Genomic DNA, 21,674 nt, shown 5'->3' with positions numbered 1-21,674 from the left:
AAACTTTTGATTAACTGGAAAGTGGGGTAGGTAACTTCAAAGCACTGTTAAAAGGAAAAAAAAAAAACATTGTATAAAATTTATAAATTTTATAAAAATTTATGTTACAAACAGTATTTAATGTTTTACCATTATACAAAAGTTACTTTACCCTTCCCAACCCTCTCACTCCTCAGCAAACTTCCCACCCCCACTAAAAAAAGTTTATTTGTCAGAGGATCAGAATGCCCAAGATGGTATTATAAGCCAGGAATAGGCCTTGCCCTAAATTTAGGTTCCCCACAGAGGAAGAAGATTAAGGAAAGAGGACTACTTTCATACCAGGACTACTGGCCAAAAGATACTCTGATGCATTACCCTTGCCCTACTCTCCTAGCCATTCCCTTGAAAAGTGGGAATGGAAACACAGAGGGGAAGACAGACCAGTCAGGCTGTCTATCCACCCTGTACTTTCTCTGACATGGAATCCCTCTGAGTTTACCCTTCTCCCAGCTCAAAGGTTATGATATGTAATATTCATGTATACAACTGTATAATTCTTAGCCTGATTTAGAAAAAATGTTCATTAAAAAAAAAGTTTTGGCTAAACTTTTTTTAAAAATCCAGAAATTCAAATTTCTATTTGAATTTGAATTTTTCAATTCCTATTCCTTGAGCCAATTAGTTATTGGAATACAAAGAATAGCAGAAGTCTTTTCTCAATCAATGGAAAAGATTAACTTACCCATATAGCAAGGTTTACTCTTTTCCCACCAATATTTAACTTCTTCGTTAAGAATGATGCCTAAGAAAAGAGATACACATTAAACAATATTTCATATAAAATGTTTCTTTTTTTTTTTTTTAATTTTTTTTTTTAAATTTATGATAGTCAGAGAGAGAGAGAGAGAGGCAGAGACACGGGCAGAGGGAGGAGCAGGCTCCATGCATCGGGAGCCTGATGTGGGACTCGATCCCGGGTCTCCAGGATCGCGCCCTGGGCCAAAGGCAGGCGCCAAACCGCTGCGCCACCCAGGGATCCCATATAAAATGTTTCTTACCCTAAAAATTATAGATGGAATAATAATCTCAATATGAAATTCAAATTATCTGGGAGAAAAAGTAATCACTGAGTTATTAATGACCAAAAATTATTTTCATGGAAGACAGAAAATTATTTTATTCTAATCTAAAAAATGGTATTTTGTTTTATGATTACAAGCTATGAAAGACAGAATGAAAAATGTGGCTCCTGGTTGGTTCTGTTGGTAGAGCATGTGACTTCTAATCTCAGGGTCATGAGTTCAAGTCCCATGTTGGGCATGGAGCCTACTTAAATAAAAACAAACAAAAAGATTTTTTGAAAAAGAAAGAAAAAATGGTAATTAAATATTTTCTTAGATTTTCCCCATAAATTTTTTTTTCTTTTTTAAAGATTTTATTTATTTATTCATGGAGACACAGAGAGAGAGAGAGGCAGAGACACAGGCAGAGGGAGAAGCAGGCTCCATGCAGGGAACCCGATGTGGGACTCGATCCCGGGTCTCCAGGATCACACCCTGGGCTGCAGGCGGCACTAAACCGCTGCACCACCAGGGCTGCCCAAATTTTTTCTTAAAGCATTTACTTTTTATTTATTTAAATTCAATTAGCCAACATATTTTCTTAGAGCATTTAATTTGAGGTCATCTTACCTATTCATTATAGAAAGAGCTAAGAGATTTCTAAATAAGATAGAAGATATATTAACTGGTAATTGACTCAACTGTATGAATACCACTATTATTTGAAATATTCCTGCAATTATTTTATGATTCAATTATTTACCTGTATCTGATAATTATACCAGGTACTTATGTCACAGAAATGAAACAGTTCCAGTCTTTAAGGAGTTTATAAACTATAGCAGAAATAAATATGTAAAGAACAGTATTATGACAAATTGTTAAAATGGGAGGGTTTTGCCAAGTATATTCTAAAGAGAGTCCGGAGTCAAAAAAAAAAAAAAATTTTAAATTAAATATAAAATAAAATAGTCCTGAGAAAGGAAGTGTAAAGTTGGTCTGGATGAGTCAAAGAAGGCTTCAGAGAGACGGTGATGATGCCCCTTTAGGAGTAGTAGGGGCTTTTCCAACAAATGGGTGAGGCCATTGAAGCCTGAAAGACGTAACTCCCTCCCCATGAAGAACTCCAAGTTAGTATGGTCAATGCCAGAGATGAGACTACGAAGATAGGCTAAGGCTGAATAAATTTTAAAAAGTGCTAAGGTTCCATGTCTAGATGTATGGACTTTACTTTGTGATTAAAAGTAAACAGATTACTCTGTTCCAAGACACTACACGTGTATTTTTTTTTTTTACAGTGTGTACTACAGTCAGATTTGGGAAATGCAGCATGTTGTTCTGTATTCCCTTTATACATTCAAAATATACATTAGCACCCTAAGATTCTGCCAAAAGAAAAGCTAACTACATCTATACAAGCATTTCCCAAACTTGTCTGACCTGTTTCCCTGGAGAAACGCCTAACTTATCCTAAGGAATAAGCGTTAAAAAGAATACTACTGCTGATGATGGAGAATCACTGAAAGATTCTGAAGCAGTGGGGAAGTATAACATCTATATTTTAAGAGAATCCTGTGGGATACGAAGGGAGGGTAGACTGGAAAGGACATGTCTAAACCTGGAGACAGGAGGTGATTACTAAGTTGGAGAGAAAAACAAAATGGGCCTGCATCAAGTCCACAAAGATAGAAAAGAGAAAACAGAATTCAGAGTAATTGAGAAGAAATATAATCAGAATTCAGAGTCAGCTGACATATTTTAAAAAAAGGAATAGAGAGCCAAGTCTAAAGCTATGCAGACACAGTCACAGTCAGGTGTACCTATATAAAATAAAGTACAGAGAAGTAAGGTATAACAGAAAAAATACTAGGATGGTGAATTATCACTGAAGGAGGAGCCTAGATTTCAGGAAGAATTCTCTGTTGTATGTACACCAAGGAAATTGTGAATTAAGAAAAAGCACATGATTTTAGTAATTAACTAAGGAATACAAAAATAGATACAAATGGCAGAGCTGAGATGAAATCTAGGAACATCTTCCTTCAAAACCCAAACTATGCTAAAGAAATTTTATTAAATGAAATAAAGACTACATAGAACAGGGTATAAAATAAATGGCAAAATAACAAAGGAGGTAACCTGGTAAATGAGAAGACCAAATATATGTTTTGATAATAAATGTGAACAAAGGACTTCTCCCACTCATTATAACACAGAAACTAAGAATATAAACTGTGAGGGGCACCTTGGTGGCTCACAGTCCGTTGGGAGTCCAACTCTTGATTTCAGCTCTGGTCATGATCACAGGGTCATGAGGAGGCTTAGCGTGGAGCCTGCTTAAGATTCTCTCTGTTCCTGTCACCTTTTCCCACCCCACTCTCACACATACTCTCTCTCAAAAAAAAAAAAAAAAAAAAAAAAGAATTTTGAATCAGAAGTTTGAATTTGAATCTCAGCTTTGCCACTTAGTTGTGTAATCTACTTGAACTCAACCATTTTCATGGTTTCAATATCAATGCTATATAAAGAAACTCAAAATCTGAATCCTATCCAAATATTTAATAGGGTAGGTCAACTTAAACGCCTCTCTTCTCAAATATATTTAAATTTAAACTGATCTTCCTTCTGAAATTGGCCTTCCATTCCAACTTTAGTATTTTGATCACATTCTCCAAGTCACTGAGCTTTATAATCTTAGAAGTATCATCAACTGAATGTTCTTCCTCCCCTGACATTCCACATTCCAAAAAACTACCAAGACTTGTCTTCCCTATTTCCTCTGGAGTTCTCTGACGGCCAATCTCGTATTATTATAATACCTTTGGTCTCACCTCATACTTTAGTTGGTATGCCAAATTACCTTCCTAAAGCCTCTATGAGTAAAAACAAAACAAAACAACAAAAAACTTACCATAAGTCATTAAAGGCTAATAAGATACCATTTTTAGTAAGTTTGCCTGAACTACATCCCTGATGGTAGCTAATACCAAAATAACCTTTTTATCATGAGATATTTTGGGATTTCTCAGTAGAGAGGAATGAATTAGAGCTAACAGAGCCCTACCATTTCCTTTTTACCATCTCCTTGGAAACTTACCACCACCTTCCCATGGTGATTTTAAGGAACAGTGTTAAGTATCTCCTAAGGAACAATGGGTATACACTTTTATGGAAAGATGCTCATCGGTATTGATGATAATAGAAAAAAGTGTCCCTGAATAGGCAATTTTTAAAAGATACACAAATATAGCCCATCTGTACAGTATAACTGTATACTTCCTTTTCTACTACTATTGCTATACCAGCTAACAGTTACTGAATGCTTACCTTCCATCAAGTACTGCACAGAGCACTTTTTATAGTAACATTCACAAGCTTCTCCTTTATAAAAGTTCAGGAACCCTAATCTACAAGCAAAAATCTCTTAAGTGTTATCTTTGTATCTAAGGACCTAAACAACTGTCCACATCTATTGTCCTGAGATAGCTTCCAGTATTTCTCCACTCACTCTCCAACTTATATGGTTTATATGCATACCTCTAATTCTGCTTGCTCATAAAATTCCCCTCTAATTTACATGTATTCTCTTTTCTCTACTTGAATCCCATCTATTCCAGTTCAGTTCATGACCCACATACTCTTTCTTCCTTCAATTTTTAAGTTTTCTCATACCACCCATACAACCCACACTCACTTTCTCTATCCTGAAGAACTACAGGGAACCTAATTTTTAATATACAGAATATACTGCCTTGCTTATACTCTAGATTATCTTTTCATAAGTCTTCTGTCAACTATATTACATATTTTTATTTAGTATGTTCACGATGCTTACAATGAAGTAGGCAATATTCTAAAAGCTTTCCAACAACATTAATTCATTTGTCATAGTACCCTGAGTTAGATATAATTACCCAAATAGTACAGATATGGAAACTTAGACACAGGAAGGGTATTTTGCCCAAGGTCACACAGTAAGTAACAGTGGGATTTGAAATCCAAGCCGTCTGGCTCCAGACATGACCCGTAACCACTATGCTATGGTATCTCCCACACTGAGATCTGAGATATTTCTCTTGTGGAGAGAGTAGGACAAGCCAGCACTGACACACCAAAACTGTTACTGTAGATAAACATATCTACAAATGCGTGGGTAAATTGGTACAGGTAAAACTCAATTTATGTAAGAGATGTGCTCCTAAAAGTTTCCTTATAATAACCAAATTAGGGGCACCTGAATGGCTTGGTGGTTGAGCATCCGCCTCTGGCTCAGGGCATGATCCTGGGGTCCTGGGATCAAGTCCCATATCAAGCTCCCTGCAGGGAGCCTGCTTCTCCCTCTGCCTGTGTCTCTGCCTCTATCTGGGTCCCTCATGAATTAATAAAATCTTTAAAAAACAAAAATAAATAAACCAAATTAATTCAAGTATCTGATATATTATCCAAGGATCCCCACTAAATCTTTTTTTCTCCTTATCATAATGAAATACTTAAGTCCCACTGTGTAATATAAATTGTCCCATTTTATATATAGTCTAAGATTTTAATATGTTACAGATATTTTCTTAAAGAACAAATATGTTTCAAATATATATACAATTTATATTTGAGAATAAAGCTGAAAAATTTCATGTACTATCAAGACAGTAGCGAACAATCAAAAGGCTGGCATTTGTCTTACCTTTTTTAATCACCTCTATGAGGTAATCTCAATTTGGACAAACTACTGAGATACAAATATATCTAGTTACACTTGAGTTATACTTATCTGGGGCAGTGGCTCTTAATTCTGTTACATGGGAGTAAGAGTGAGAGGGAGGAGTGATCATGGACTTTTTTGAGAATCTGATGAGAGCCATGAACTGATTTACTCAAGAAAACTGCTCATCTGCACATACCAAAAACAATTTCACACACTCACCCAAGGGATTTACAAATCCCTAGCAACTCTCAGTGAAGAATTCCCAGTCTAGAAAGAGGGAAAGTGGCATTATAATATCAAAAGGTTCTAGAAATATAAGATGACAAAAAAAAAATTAATACATACTGTGTGCTAAACACTGTGCTGGACTTTCTCATTTACTCTTTGTAAAAACCCCGTAAAGTAGCTAGGTAGCTCTGTTTTACACTTGCGAACCTGAGATTTAAAGAAATATAGTGACTCTCACTCAAGGTCAGACAACACAGTTGGGTGCTGCACTGGGTAGAAGCTTGTCTGATTCCACAGTGCTTTTTCCATTGCACAAAGCTGTGTATTCTAGAACACACACATTCTTAACCTGACACTCCTCTACATGGAAACTAAGTGTTACTGGATACCTAACTCACCTCCCAAAAATATATTCTCAGGATAGGCACAAAGTAATGAGGATCAGAGTAATGAGAGATGTCCCTCCTTAATCCTCTAAACTCTGGTTATAATTCTAAAGACTTCATCTTCCAAACTTTAGGGGTATTAACAAAGCAATAAACTCATTAGCTGAGGAAACATCTATCATTTGCACATGATGCTCATTTACCCAACATCTTACCCAAAAGCAAAGTGGCTACTTAAAAAGAAAAAAAACAAAAACAAAAAAACCCTCTATTAAAAAAAAGAGAATTAGGCAGCCTGGGTGGCTCAGCAGTTCAGAGGCACCTTCAGCCTGGGGCGTGACCCTGAAGACCAGGAATTGAGTCTCACATCAGGCTCTCTGCATGGAGCCTCCTCCCTTTGCCTGTGTCTCTGCCTCTCTCTCTCTGTGTGTGTCTCTCATGAATACATAAAAATCTTTAAAAAAAAAAAAAAAAGGAGGAGGAAAGGCTTCCTTTAAAATAATAATAATAATAAATAAATAAATAAATAAAATAAAATTAGTCCTCTGTAGCAAGGCAGTAAAAATCAGCTATTGGAAAACTAAACTGCATTGCTACAATGGCAATCATATCACAATACAGAAATATAACAAATTTACATTATATACCTTAAATTTACACATTGTATGTCAAATATACTTCAATTAAAAAAAGAAAGAAAAAAATAAAAATAAAAATAAAAATAAAGAAAGAAAACTAAGCTGAGTGCTTGAATATTTCAACATTTCTTGTCCTTAGTTTCCATAAACTACAAGGATTATAATCAGTTTAGAGTTCAAGTAAATACTTTGAAAATGAGAGTCAAAAAGTTACTTGAGGGGTAGCTCAAAACACAAAACAGAAAATGGCAATCAGATATGGAATACTTATATATTAGGAGTTTAAAACCACAATTTCAGAAAAACTCTTTTCTTAAAAAAACAAGAAACAAACCACCTACCCTTCTATAGACCACAAGCATCTAGTAAAATACCAAGGAGGGGGTGTGTCATTTCAACTACTGTATTTTTAAAGATAATGGAAATGAATTGACTGTTCAACACTGATGTGGCTTCCAAAACTACTTGGAAGATATCCCAGACATTCAAAACACTAATCTTACAAATAAGGAAACCAAGATTTCTAGACCAGAGACTATGATGCCAAGAATAAAAGCAACTGCTAGAACCTGAATGCCAAGTATTGTTTAGGAAATTAAGGTGCATGAGTGGAAAAAAAGTAATAGACTTCGCTTAAGAAAAAATGGTGGGGGATCCCTGGGTGGCGCAGCAGTTTGGCGCCTGCCTTTGGCCCAGGGCGCGATCCTGGAGACCCTGGATCGAATCCCACGTCGGGCTCCCGGTGCATGGAACCTGCTTCTCCCTCTGCCTGTGTCTCTGCCTCTCTCTCTCTCTCTCTGTGACTATCATAAATAAATTAAAAAAAAAAAAGAAAAAAGAAAAAATGGTGGGACGCCTGGGTGGCTCAGCGGTTTAGCACCTGCCTTCGGCTCAAGGCCTGATCCTGGAAACCCGGGATCGAGTCCCACATCAGGCTCCCTGCGTGGAGCCTGCTTCTCCCTCTGCCTGTGTCTCTGCCTCTCTCTCTCTGTGTCTCTCGTGAGTAAATAAATAAAATCTTAAAAAAGAAAAGAAAAAATGGTACACCATTATTATTTGTGGGACTTTGGACATTTAATAACTAATACAAATGTATCTTTAATACAAGTACAAATCATTTGCCAAACTATTAGGACACTATTTTCCCAGGCAATCTTAAAGAGCACTGCTTTGCTAAATCAAATGACAGCTACCTACCTGGGACTACAGAAGGCAGATAGAGGTGGAATTCCAGTTAGACTTCTAAAAGGGAAGAAGACTAATGGTTCTGATTATCAACAGTACTTTTTATATGAGACTAGTGGAAAGTGATAGAAAACATTTAGAGTGCATAATCTTAAAATACCTTCATACAAGGGGAAAAATTGCATACAACTAAAGAAAATTAAGTGACCACCCAAGAACACAGATATAGAGACATACCAAAGATAAAAGGTGGTTATGGTCAAAATGACAAAAACACTTAAGAATAAAATCAAGAGGACAGCCCCGGTGGCTCAGCGGTTTAGCGACACCTTCGGCCCAGGGCCTGATCCTGGAGACCCGGGATGGGGATCGAGTCCCACATCAGGCTTCCTGCAGGGAGCCTGCTTCTCCCTCTGCCTGTGTCTCTGCCTCTCTGTGTGTGTGTCTTCCATGAATAAATAAAATCTTAAAAAAAAAAAAAAAAAAGAATAAAATCAAGAAAGCTAATTGATGGTTAAGGTATCTTACTCATCTTTGTATTCCCCAACTCCCACAATGTTCGATATTTAACAGGTATGAAATAAACAATCATTGAATTTAATTGCTTATGTCATCACATGCGAGAGCATGGGAACTCCATATATGATTAAGTTTCCTGGGCTAGGTAGAGGATCTGAGTTCTTAGAGAGCTCACCTAGAAGATTTCTTTTTTTTTTTTTTTAGAAGATTTCTTCATAATTATTAGTAACCTAGAAGAAGGTCTGCAAAAAGGGAGAAGTATTAAAACACCAAAGCATGGCCAGTGTCACAATTTTCAAGACGGAATTTAATTTCCCAGTCAAAACTCTAGAATGGATAATAAACATGTATATATGTATACTAATAATAAATTTATATATTTATATAAACAGTATTTCCTGTATGCATATATAATTACATATATAAAATTATAAACAATTTTAAAACATAGTGATCCTTCAGATATAGCATAGGTTCTCAAAATAATTCATGTCAAATTAGTCCCATTACCTTTCTGAGTTACCACAAAGGAAACCAACACAAATTAAGCACCATCTATTCATTCGATAGCAAACATTTATTTATTTATTTTAAAGATTTTTATTTATATATTCATGAGAGACACAGAGAGAGAGAGAGAGAGGCAGAGACACAGGCAGAGAGAGAAGCAGACTCCCTGCAGGGAGCCCGACGTGGGACTCAATCCTGGGACCCCAGGATCACGCAAACTTTTTTTTTTTTAAAGCACACAAACATTTATTAAACAAACATGTGCCAGGACGCCTGGGTGGCTCAGCAGTTGAGCGTCTGCCTTCAGCCAGGGCGTGATCTTGGGGTCCCAGGACTGAGTCCCACGTTGGGCTTCCTCAGAGAGCCTACTTCTCCCTCTATGTCTCTGCCTCTCTCTGTCTCTCATGAATATAAATAATCTTTAAAAAAATAAATTAAAAAAACCCGAACATGTGCCAAGCACTGTTGAGGCTTACCTCCGATGGCTCTTTATTTAACCAACATAAAAATCCTGTAAGTGAAGGGGGCACCTCGCTGGCTCATTCAGTAAATATGCAACTCCTGGTCTCAGGGTTGTTAAGTTTGAGCCAAACGCTGGGTGCAGAGATTACTTAAAAATAAAATCTTAAAAAAAAAATTCCAGTAAGACCCTTCCATTTTATAGATTAAGAGCCAGTTTACGAACATTAGAATAACCTGCCAAGATCATGATAGCTAAACAGTAGGAAACAAAGTGCAAAACTAAGTCTAATTTCCAAGTCCTGTCCCTTTTTACTACATCCTAATGTAGTAAATGTAGCCTCCTAATGCAGAAACACAGTGTATCTTGTCTTCTGCAAGCATTTGACAAAGCATCTCATGATATCCCCTGTGGGCAAGACTGATGTAGCTAGGGCAAAAAAACTAGATTTATAATGCTGGAATAACCATTTTCATTAAAGGCTTTCTGTGCACTAGTTAGTAGCCCATAGCAGTCAAGTCGATCTTAAGCTGTTTTCTGTTTTCATTTTCATAAACAGGTACAACAGTCCATTGTTTCTCACTTAAGATAGATGGTGGCCCATGCACAGTCTGAAAAAAGCCCCACTCTAAGATTCCACACATCTAAAGAAAAATACACCTTGGGTCATGCATCACTGGACTATAATGAGACCTGCTGCAGAGCTTTATACTTGGCCCTATGTCCCTTTTTCAGTCTTTATTAATGCCTGATGAGAACAATGAAGACATTCTTAGCAAATCTTCAGGTGACAAAATTAAAATGAGGAGCTGATCCGGACAGTAGGGAATATATCTCCTTCTTTGCATACCCAGAACCCAAACAAGTGCCTGACCCACAGGTCATGTTTCTTGAATCATAAAATCAAGCTTTAAAAGGACAGCAACAGGGATCCCTGGGTGGCGCAGCGGCTTAGCGCGTACCTTTGGCCCAGGGCGCGATCCTGGAGATCCAGGATCGAAACCCACGTCAGGCTTCCGGTGCATGGAGCCTGCTTCTCCCTCTGCCTGTGTCTCTGCCTCTCTCTCTGTGTGTGACTATCATAAATAAATAAAAATTAAAAAAATAAAATAAAAATAAAAGAACAGCAACAGGCCTTGACTACGGAGTAAATCTATCAAAACCAACTGTAATGGGTCAAATACATTAGCAACAAAAAAACTTAACCATAAAAATAAAAGAAAAAAGAATTTGAGGGATATAGTATGTAATGCCTTTTTTTTTTTTTTTTTGGAAGACAAAGACAGTAAGCCCAATATTAATCAATGTAACAGCTGTCCACAAACTCATAGAATCTCTTCTATTTCAGTGTTGGAAAAGGACTCTCAATAGACAAGGTGACAGCCTGTGCTTTGCTCAGTTTAAACCACACTTGGAATCATTTCTACAGCTCAAAGAGTCACATTTTAAGGAAAGAGGACAATGATTAAGTAGTGTCTAGAAAAGATGTCAAAATAGTGAAATGATTTAGAATGATGTCATAGGAGATTCCTTTAAAGGAACCAGACCTGTTTACCCAAAAGGCAAGACCAAGGGATGTGATAGCTCTCTTCAACTATCAGAAGGGATGTCCTGTGTGCCCAAGATTCAGAGGACAGAAATGGAACTGGAAACTACAAAGAAACAGATTTTAGTTTTATATACAGAAAAGCTTAACGGAAATTAAAATCGTCCAAAATCAAGTGGGCCACCTTAGGACACTGAGTTTTCCACTTTCTATCCCAGTTTATCTCATCTCTAAGAGGAGATGAGACAAAAAGCGCACAATCGCTTGACTGAAATATCAAACAAAAGACTCAAAACAGTGAACCATAAACTACCTTAGGTTCCTCTTGGTCTTCTAGGTCTTTGAAATATGATTGCAAGAGAGTGTACTTTGCAAAACACAAAGTAGGTTACAAAGATAGGTAATAGGTAGTTTTGCTGACCAAAAAAGAGGGACTCTTCATGTCTTCTGATGCATGATCTCCTCTCCATTTGGAAATTAAAAGCATACATGGTTGTGTTTTATGGATCACAATTCTCTAAAAAAAAAATTAAGATGAGATAAACTGATGTAGAAGAAAGAGTAGATACAATGCTGCTTCCACACACTGGTATGCAATAAAATCCTCAATTATGTAATATAGGGCAGCCCTGGTGGCGCGTGGTTTAGAGCCGCCTTCAGCCCAGGGCATGATCCTGGAGACCTGGGATCGAGCCCCGTGTTGGGCTCCCTGCAGGGAGCCTGCTTCTCCCTCTGCCTGTGTTTCTGTCTCTCTCATGAATAAATAAATAAAAATCTTTTAAAAAAATCTGTAATATAATTCAGATACTGTTTGTGATGAGTCATATAAATATTAAAATCAGGACTGCTATGTTTTTATACTGAAAATCTACCATTAACTCCAACCCCTCCAGTATAAAGTGCAGTGGTTTCTCTCTAACATTGAAAAATCTTTAGCCTACTTTTAGCTTCAAGGGTATCTTTGAAATGTATAATGAAGGTACAGTTACTAAGAGAAAGGACTAAATTATCCTAAAAGGAGGAGGAGCTCAATTCCAATGATCCTCTCTTTTATCTTAGATCTGTAGCATAAAGGTAACCACTAAAGGGGTGGTTTACCCATATCCAGAGGCAGTGTGATTGCTCAAAATCTTAAGTCAGACCTGCGTTCAAATTTCAGCTTGGGCACCATACATGACTTGTGGCAAAATGAATGCTAGCAAATTACTCAACCAAGCCTGTTTCCTTGCCTGCAAAATGGAGCTAATAAAACTATCTACCTCATAGGTTGTTGTAAGAATTAAATGATAGAAAAAAAGTAAAGCAGTACGGTTAAGAATTCACGAAATGTTAGCTATTATTACTTTACCTAAATGAATTTCTAAATTCCAAATAATCATAGGTATTTACCCTACAAATTTCCTTGATTTCACTACCAACACTCAACAGTAACAACTATTAAAACTGGATAAGTGGGCAGCCTGGCTGACGTAGCAGTTTAGCTCCTGCCTTCAGCCCAGGGTGTGAGCCCTGGGATTGACTCCCGCATCAGGCTCCCTGCAGGGAGCCTGCTTCTCCCTCTGCCTGTGTCTCTGCCTCTCTCCCTCTCTTGAAAAAAATCTAAAAAAAAAAAAAAAAAAACCTGGATAAATGCTCTTGTTCAAGGATGTAAGAAAAAAAAGGAGTTTTCTCACATTCATTTTTTTCAGATATTATACTTTACGTAAGAGGAGTAAAAACAGGAATAAAAATAGAACATGGAATCAGAGCATCTTTATGAATTCTAGACTCAGTAATTTAATAATAGCATCAAATATTAAATGTCACAACAATTAGAGGAGATTGTACATTCTGTTAAATAGTGTCAAGGTTCTTACACACTATGCAGTCACTAATTAAGATCTATTGTGCAATTTGGGCCAGTAAAGTAATAAAGATGGAGAGCTTACAAGAGAAAAGGTCCTGACTGAGTTTATGGATGCTTATCCTGACAACCCTATGAGCAACATATTATCATTTTGGCCGTTTTAGCAGATGAAGAAACTGAGGCATAGGTTAATCAAGTCGCCCAAGATCACACAGCCAGTGAAATAGACGGGACATGGGATATGAACCTGGACCATCAGGCTCAAAAGTCCACTCGATTTTACTACCTATCACTAAGTTGGTGGAGTCAGATTAGTCGATCACTTATTCGATGGAGTCATAATTAGTCTATCGGTAACTCGGTCGAGTCGGATCAGTCGATCACTTACTTGGGTCAGAGTAGTTGATCACTAACTCGATCGAGTCTGATTAGTCGATCACTTGGTCGAGTCACATCAGTCGATCACTTACTTGGTCGGGTCAGATTAGTCAATCACTTACTTGGTCGAGTCACATCAGTCTATCACTTACTTGGAATCACATCAGCCGATCACTAAGTCGATCGAGTCATGTTAGCCAGTCACTAACTCGGTCGAGTCAGATCAGTCAATCACTAACTCGGTCGAGTCCTATTAGTCGATCACTTACTTGATTAAGTCAGATTAGTCGATCACTTACTTCGTTGGGTCAGAGTAGTCGATCCCCTAACTCGGTCGAGTCACATCAGTCGATCACTAACTCAGTCTGGTTGCGTATTTTCCTTCTAACACGTGCAAACTGATGCTCCACCTGCCTCAAAGGCCCGACTTCCCCACGGGTCAGAGGCGGCACTCCCACACGTCACCGCTCAGCAGGAGGCCAGCCCTGCGCTACGAGCTGCAGGTAAAGCAGGTGAGCGTGGGGACCCACTGCTGGCCGGCGGTCACAGCGCGCCGCCAGGTGCCGGGGCCGGCCGCCCTCGGGCCCACGCAGGCGGCAGCGAGACCGCGGAACCCGCCACCGGGTCGCCGAGCGGTCGCCTCCAAAACCCCCCGCCGACGACGGTTTCTGCCAAGACCAACACGCTCCTCGAGGGCAGGGCAGGACGGAGCGTGCGTGGATACCCGGCCGCCGGTAAGCGCTCAAGTTACAAACCACCTAGTTGGCAAAAACCACACGGGCAGCCCAAGTTCCCGATTCCGAAACGACGAGCAAGGGCCGCAGTCGCCGCTGCGGAGCGAAGGCACCTAGGGCCCAAGCGGAAGTGAATCAACGGGGAAAACTAGCCAAGCGGTACGGGGGGGGGGCCTTCGGGCGGCCCTGCCCTCCGCTCCCCGGGCCTCGCGTCCCCAGGACGCCCAGCGCCGTCTCACGGAGGCCACCCGAAGGCCGAGGGGACCGCGGCGGAGGGCGGGGGCCCCAGGCTCCACCTGCCGCCCCCGGGGGCCCGCACCTGCAGAGTGGTGATGTGCTTGTCGTTGAACTTGTTCTCGCAGTAGCGCAGCACCAGCGACGTCTTCCCCACGCAGCCTTCCCCCAGCAGCACCACCTTGAAGGAGTAGGCTCTGCCCGCCGCCCCGCCGCCGCCGCCGCCGGCCGCAGCCATCCCGGCTCCCCGCCGCCCGCGCCCTCGCCGCCGCCCCGCTGCGCCTTCACAGCCGCGGCCGGCGCAGGCCCCTCCGCGCGGACCCACGCCCGGGCGCCGCGTGTCCCTCCGCCGCGGGCCGGAGTCCGGGAACCAAGGGCCGCGGCCCCCACGTCAGGCCCCCGAGGAGCGCAGACCAGCACTCACTCTCCGCCTCCCTCTAATGGCGTCTCCTTCCTCCTACGTCACACCTCGCGTCACGTGAGCGCCGCGGACGCGCCTGGGCGGGGCGGGGCTGCGGCGGGGGCGGGGCTGCGGCGGGCGCGGCCCTGCGCGCGGTCCCGAGGGGCGGGGCTGCGGGGCTGCGGGGCGGCGGGATCGCGGGAGGCCTGGCACCGCGGGAGCTGGCTGCCGGCGGACGGGGGTTCGGTGCTCCGCTGCTCGCGCGCCCACGCTCCTCGCCCCGGGCTTGCCGGCGGGCGCACCTGCCCAGGCGCCCTGGGGGCTCCCGTGCCCTCTGGGAGGCCCAAGTCACGGCCGTGGAACCGCCCGAGGGGCCCCCGGGCAGTCGGGGCTCCGCCGCATCTCTCAGGTCTCCGCTTAAACCCGACCAGCAGGACCACCACCCCGCGGCTTCCGTCCCCGCCTCCTGCCCCCTCCCCCGCCCCGCCCCCTGCCTCCCTCCCCCGCCCCGCCCCTGCCCCTCCCCTGCCCCCTCCTCGCCCCTCCCCTGCCTCTCCCCTCCCTTGCCCCGCCCTGCCCTGCCCCTCCCTCCTCCTCGCCCCTCCCCTGCCTCTCCCTTCCCTTGCCCTGCCCTACCCCTCCCCCGCCCTCCCCTCTCTGCCCCTCCCCGGTCCTCCCCACCCTCCCCTACCGCTCCCCCCGCCCCTGCCCCTCCCCCCCTACACCACCCCTCCCCTACCTCGCCCTCCCCTGCTTCTCCCCCCTCCCCTCCCTCCCTTGCCCCTCCCCCGGTCCTCCCCTCCTCCCCTACTGCTCCCCCGCCCCTACTTCTCCCCCTCCGCTGCTCCTCTCCACCCTCCCCCTCCCCCGCTCTCCCCTGCCCCTCCCCCGCTCTCCCCTGCTCTCCCCTGCCCCTCCAGGCCTCTGAGACTCCCAGACACGTCGTCGCCTCCCCTTCTTGAGCAGCACCTGGGGAGACCCCGCACGCACACAGCCCTGGGTTCGCTGCGGTTCGGTAAGGACGACGACCGTGTGACACTCGCCCACCTTTGAGTGTCTGAGCCCCAAGTCCCGCGCTCATCAGAGGGCTTCCTAGAAATACTTGGAAGGAAGGAACGACCTGAAGGCCGGGCGTGGGCTCCCGAGTCGCCCCGTGCTTCCACCTGGAGGAACCCGGCCTGGTCGCCTCCGCTCCTTCTAGGAAATGCACTCGTGCAAGCAACCGCAGGGGCGTTTCTGGAACCTTGCACCCTGATACACCCGGGGCCGGTCTAGCAGACCTATTTGTTTTCATCAGACTACTTTTCCGCTTCAAAGCCATAGTCCGTCCATTCATTCATTCATTCATTCAAGTACTAGAGGGTGCCCATCACGTGCCAGGCGCTGTGCTGAACAAGATACAACGTCTCTGTTACGGGGAGCTTACATTTTAGGGACACCCGGCTGGCTGGGTTGGTAAACGCAAATCTAGATCTGGGGATTGTGGGTTCCAGCCCCATGTTGGGTGTACATATTACTTAAAAATAAAGTTTTTAAAGTTTACATTTTATTTTTACAGATTTTATTTATCCATGAGAGACACACAGAGAGGCCGAGACACAGGCAGAAGGAGAAGCAGGCTCCATGCGGGGAGCCAGATGGGGGGATTGGATCCCAGGACCCCGAGGTCACACCCTGGGCGGGAAGGCAGACGCTCCACCGCTGAGCCACCGGGCTGCCCTAAATCTTACATTTTAGCAGGGAAACACAGAAACACCCCAGTGCACAGTGAATGCTTTCATGTTGATAAAGCAGTTGAGAGTGTTTTGCAGAGGTGCATCAGGACCCAACTGGCTTTTGCCTGCTGGAGAAGCTGTCCTAGAGATTGTTGCCTTTGGTTAGGAGTAACCTAAGCCGGAAGGGAGGGGAGCTTTGCAAGTAGAGAGAGCAGTAGGGGATCCCGGGGTGCTTAGCGGTTTAGTACCGGCCTTCAGCCCAGGGGATCGGTTTAGTACCGGCCTTCAGCCCAGGGGATCGAGTCCCACGTCGGGCTCCCTGCATGGAGCCTGCTTCTCCCCCAGCCTGTGTCTCTGTCTCTCTCTCTCTCTCTGTGTCTCTCATGAATAAATGAATAAAATCTTAAAAAAAAATACTGGGATTTGAGAAATGCTTTTGGACATATGGGTTTTTGTTAAATAGAATTATCAAAGCATTTTCCGTGTTGAGCATCTAATAAGAGTAATTAACAATAAAAAAGAAAAGAGTTATCATCTGTGAACTTGCTACAAATTAAACCCATTTGTGGGCACCTGGGTGACTCAATCAGTTAAGCCAGTAACCCTTGATTTCGGTTCAGCTCATCTCCTAGGATCATAAGATTGAGCCCCCTGTGGGCTCCGTGCTCAGCAGGAAATCTGCTCTACCCCCCCCCCCCGCTTAAATAAATAAATAAATCTTTTAAAAAACCAAAATGCTAAACCTATTTGTTCCCTTATTTGCTCAGTCATTGAGCATCCTTGGTGGAGTGCCGGGCAAGAGGCCTCTGCCTTCGTGGGCTTGTATTTTAGTGTGGGAAGCAACACGGAAACAATTACAATAATGTGTAGTGGCCACGAGTGATGCCAACCCGGTGTCCACACCCCCTTCCGCTTTCAATCAGAATCGGGTGGTTGCTCAAGTGTCCATTACTCTTGTGCAGCCCGTGTGCCCCTAGCTTCAACTTGGCTCTCTTCCCATTTTCTCTGAGGTTCTTTTCCAGCGATTAGAAGAGACCATGTAATCTGAACAGGTCAGAGGCTTCTGGCTGGCCAGCAGTCCTGAGCTGTCATTGTAAGCGCTGGCCACAAAGGGGCACAAGCAGCTCAGTGAACATTCACCAGGGTGTCCAGAGCATGCTCAACACTAACTCACAAGTGCCTCCACGTGAAAAAGAAAGAAACCACTGGGAGGTTTTCTTCTGAGTTACAGAAAACAAGAATATTCCAAGAGATGTATGGTCCAGGGGAAGGGAAGAAGGGATAGCTTCTAAAGTTATTTATCCCTAAGATGACAAGATTAATTAAAGGTGTCTCAAAAAAAAAAAAAAAGTCTCTAGAAACTTTACATATTTTTGTCAAAGAAGGAATTTAAGCCAAACTTTCAGACTCTCAGAACTTACCAGTTTCTTTCTTTCTTTTTTTTTTTTTAACATTTTATTTATTTATTCGTGAGAGACACAGAGAAAGAGAGAGGCAGAGTCACAGGCAGAGAGAGAGGCAGGCTCCCCAGGACCCCGCCCGGGGCTGAAGGCCACACTAAACTGCTGAGCCCCCCGGGCTGCCCAGAACTTACCAGTTTCTACTAAAAATACACTATCTTAATAGTTAAAAATTGAGGACATGAAGCCACTTTGTTTACTTGTGGATTTTATATTTACATTTATAAATTGTTTTTTGCAATAACCAGAGTGTGAATTTGTATCAGATGGAAATGTGTGTTTGACATGATTGGCAATAGAACTGTATACCAGCAATTTCTAAATGACGGAACAGGTTCAGGTCAGAATGTTAGCAGTCTCATTGAGTGAGGCCCCCATGCTTACTTCTTAAAACTAGACGTCAGTAGTTATACAGAGATGGAAATTCCAAAGAGATTTGTCCACTTAAACTAGGCCTGACTAATACTTTTCCAGTTTCTTGAGAAATAAGCCAGTATAGTGATGAAAAAGCCTCTTAGGAGAGAAATTGTTTTGCCCTGGTGAAATAATTTGAGAACTCTTAAGATGGGAGATTTGCGATTTTGGAGAGTTTTTCAGTAACTGTGGATGCTCCAATGGGAAGTTTCTGAGTACATATATACTGAGGATTATGGCATTCAGTACCACTTGCTTGAGTGTTTTCTCCTATTGGCCACACTCCTACTTGGTAAGGTGTCATTTAAAATCTTACCATTCCTCTATAGCACTTTCTAAGTTCTTCCTTTTTTTTTTTTTAAAGATTTTATTTATTTCTTCATGAGAGACAATGAGAGAGAGACAAAGACACAGGCAGAGGGAGAAGCAGACTCCATGCAAGGAGCCCGATGTGGGACTCCATCCCGGATCCTGGGATCACGCCCTGAGATGCGCAACCGCTAAGCTACCCAGGTGTCCCTCTAAGTACTTCCTACATGTATCATCAAGTATTACAATTACATATTTGTTTCTCAGTATTAAAGCTGGAAGCCCTGCAGTAGTAAAGATCTGTCTGCCTTGCTCACCATTCATTATATCCTGTGTCCAGAATAACGCCTAGAACATGGTAGATGTAAAATAAATGACCACCCCTCCAAATACCAGCTCTCTTATGCCTTCATTTCCAATAAATCTTTTTTTCTTTTGTACAAACCTCTATTCTTTGAGCCTCCATCTGCTGTCAACCCCCCAACCCTATTTGCATAAATGTCCCTCCCTTGAATCATTTAGACTAAATTCCAATCTTGAGTGTGAAAGGTGAAACTAACTCCATGAGGGTGGACAAAGAACAGATGCTGAATAAAGAACATTTACAAGGGAGCTGTAATGGGGGCAATTCACCCCCATCCTGAGTCCATCTCTCAGCCTTCTCTTGGTCTCTCTATCTATCCCCCCTACTTCTAGCTCCCTCACCCCTACCCTCCATCACCACCAGGTTTGGACTCCATATTGAGCATTTACAACACTCTTCTTTTACCAGCATCCGTTATTGTCTTATATCTTTCTATTTCCACAGCATCATCACAGAACACCAACCTTCAAGTAAACTTCTGAAAAAGTTCTCTGAATTTTTGTAGATTCAGAGTCATCAGATTCATTCTCAGGACAACCTGTGAGTTCCTTTTCTTTGCTGGCTTCAGCTTCCTTCCCTACCTTTTGATCACTATTAACAAACTTCCCGCAGTCTACTTCTGGTCCTACTTTGTGTTGTTCATAGTATTTCCTTATGAGCCTTTGTGTGTGTGCGTCTGTACTGATCATCCTCTTATTCTTGATATTGGTTATTACGTATTCTCTTTTTCTCTTGGTCAGTCTCTCTAGAGATTTGTCAATTTTATTTATATTTTTTTTCTAAGAATCACACTTGGTTAATTTTTCTCAATGATTTTCCAGTTCTCAATTTCATTGATTTTTACTCTGTTATTTCCTGCCTTCTGCTTGTGTGATTTTATTTTTTTATTTTTTTTGCTTGTGTGATTTTAATTTGTTCTTAAGTTTCTTAATGTGGAAGCTTGGATTACTGATTTGAGGTCTTTATTCTTTTATAAGTGTTTATAATAGCTGCATCCATTAATTTTAACACATGTATTTTCATTATATATATAATTTTTAATTATATAAATATATTTTTTTCTTCAATATATATATATTGTTTTTAAATTTCCCTTGAGGGGCAGCTGAGTGGCTCAGTGGTTTAGTGCCACCTTGAGCCCAGGGCATGATCCTGGAGACCCAGGATCAAGTCCTGCATCGGGCTCTCTGCATGGAGTCTGCTTCTCTCTCTGCTTGTGTCTCTGCCTCTCTCTGTGTGTTTCTCTTGAATAAATAAATAAAATCTTTAAAAATAATAATAATAAAAATAAATAAATTTCCCTTGAGACTTCCTCTTTTTTAACCCAACAGTTATTGTGGAAGGCAGAATAATGTTCCTCTTCTCCCTCCGCTTCTGGCCCCTAATTACTGGAATCTATGAATATGTTATATTGCACCAAAAATGGGAATTAAAGTTGAAGATAGCATTAAAGTTGCTAATCATCTGACCTTAAAATAGTGAGGTTATGCTGGATTATCCAGGTGGGCCCACTATAATTACAATGATCCTTAAGAGTGGGAGCCAGAATCAGAAAAGGAGATGTGATAACAAAAACAAGGGGAGAGTGATGTGCTCCAGGATTGCCAGCTCAAAAGATATAGGAAGGGAATTAAGGTAGGCAGGTGGCCCCTGGAAGCTGGAAAAGGCAAATGGGGCCCCATGTTATATGTCTTACCTATAGAAATGTAAGATAATAAATTTATTTGGTTTTAAACCATGAAGATTGTGGCAACTTGTTACAGCAGCAATATCAAACTCATAGTTACTTATAAATGCCATTTAATGTCCAAATATTTGAGGATTTGCCATATGTCTTTCTGCTTTGGATTTATAATTTAATTGTTATGGTTTGAGAACATCTACGGTATGATCTTTATTTAAATTTGTTTTAAATTATCTCGTGGTCGGGGATCCCCAGGTGGCTCAGCGGTTTGGCGCCTGCCTTTGGCCCAGGGTGTGATCCTGGAGACCTGGGATCCCGCGGGTCCCACGTCGGGCTCCCGGCATGGAGCCTGCTTCTCCCTCTGCCTGTGTCTCTGCCTCTCTCTCTCTCTATGTCTATCATAAATAAATAAATCTTTAAAAAAAAATTACCTCGTGGTCAAGAATCTGGTCTTAGTGAACATTCTATGCATGTTGAAAGGAATATACATTCTTTTGTTATTGGGACAAGTTTGTTTTTTTAATAAATGTCAATTAGGGCAAGTGAATTGAATTATTCAGATCTTCTCTACATTGATTTTCTATCTAATACTTCTGTGATGAAGTCTCTAATTCCAGTTGTGGATTAGTCTAACTTCTCTGTTCAGCTCTATCGGTTTTTGTTTTATCTATTTTGAATCTCTGTTGTTAGGTGCATATACATTTACTACTGTTAAGTCTTCTTGGAGAATTAATCCTTTTATGATTATATAATACCCCTCACTATTCCTAATATTCTTTGTTTTGAAGTCTACTGTGTCTGATATTAATATAGCTATTGTAGGAGCACCTGGCTGGCTCAGTTGGTGGAGCAGGCGACTCTTGATCTGGGATTTTGAGTTTGAGCCCCAGGTTGGGTGTAGAGAATAATTAAAAATAAA

At 42.0% G+C, this 21,674-nt stretch overlaps 1 protein-coding gene and 2 long non-coding RNA genes across 4 annotated transcripts in view; 1 reads left to right on the top strand and 2 right to left on the bottom strand.

Annotated features, from left to right (window-relative positions):
- The window catches only part of RAB21 (RAB21, member RAS oncogene family), a 40,021-nt gene extending 25,355 nt beyond the window's left edge, over nucleotides 1-14,666 (bottom strand). The window contains exons 1-2 of the mRNA XM_072843284.1: nucleotides 14,495-14,666; nucleotides 725-784 (exon numbers count right to left, since the gene is read on the bottom strand). Coding sequence (XP_072699385.1) covers nucleotides 725-784; nucleotides 14,495-14,647 — 213 coding nt within the window. The 5' untranslated portion in view covers nucleotides 14,648-14,666. The remainder of the gene's footprint in view (nucleotides 1-724; nucleotides 785-14,494) is intronic.
- On the bottom strand, nucleotides 8,876-14,365 carry LOC140642553 (uncharacterized). Its single transcript, XR_012038999.1, has 2 exons — nucleotides 13,741-14,365; nucleotides 8,876-8,943 (listed from the first exon to the last, which is right to left on the bottom strand). It is a non-coding gene; the product is annotated as an uncharacterized lncRNA (long non-coding RNA).
- Nucleotides 14,667-15,695: 1,029 nt separating the features above from the next.
- The window catches only part of LOC140642550 (uncharacterized), a 49,506-nt gene continuing 43,527 nt past the window's right edge, over nucleotides 15,696-21,674 (top strand). For both annotated transcript variants that reach the window (XR_012038997.1, XR_012038996.1), the window contains exon 1: nucleotides 15,696-15,824. This is a non-coding gene — a long non-coding RNA (uncharacterized lncRNA). The remainder of the gene's footprint in view (nucleotides 15,825-21,674) is intronic.

Source organism: Canis lupus, chromosome 11, assembly GCF_048164855.1.
Source record: "Canis lupus baileyi chromosome 11, mCanLup2.hap1, whole genome shotgun sequence".
NCBI classification, from domain to species: Eukaryota; Metazoa; Chordata; class Mammalia; order Carnivora; family Canidae; genus Canis; species Canis lupus.
This window is presented reverse-complemented; position numbering and strand designations above follow the sequence as displayed.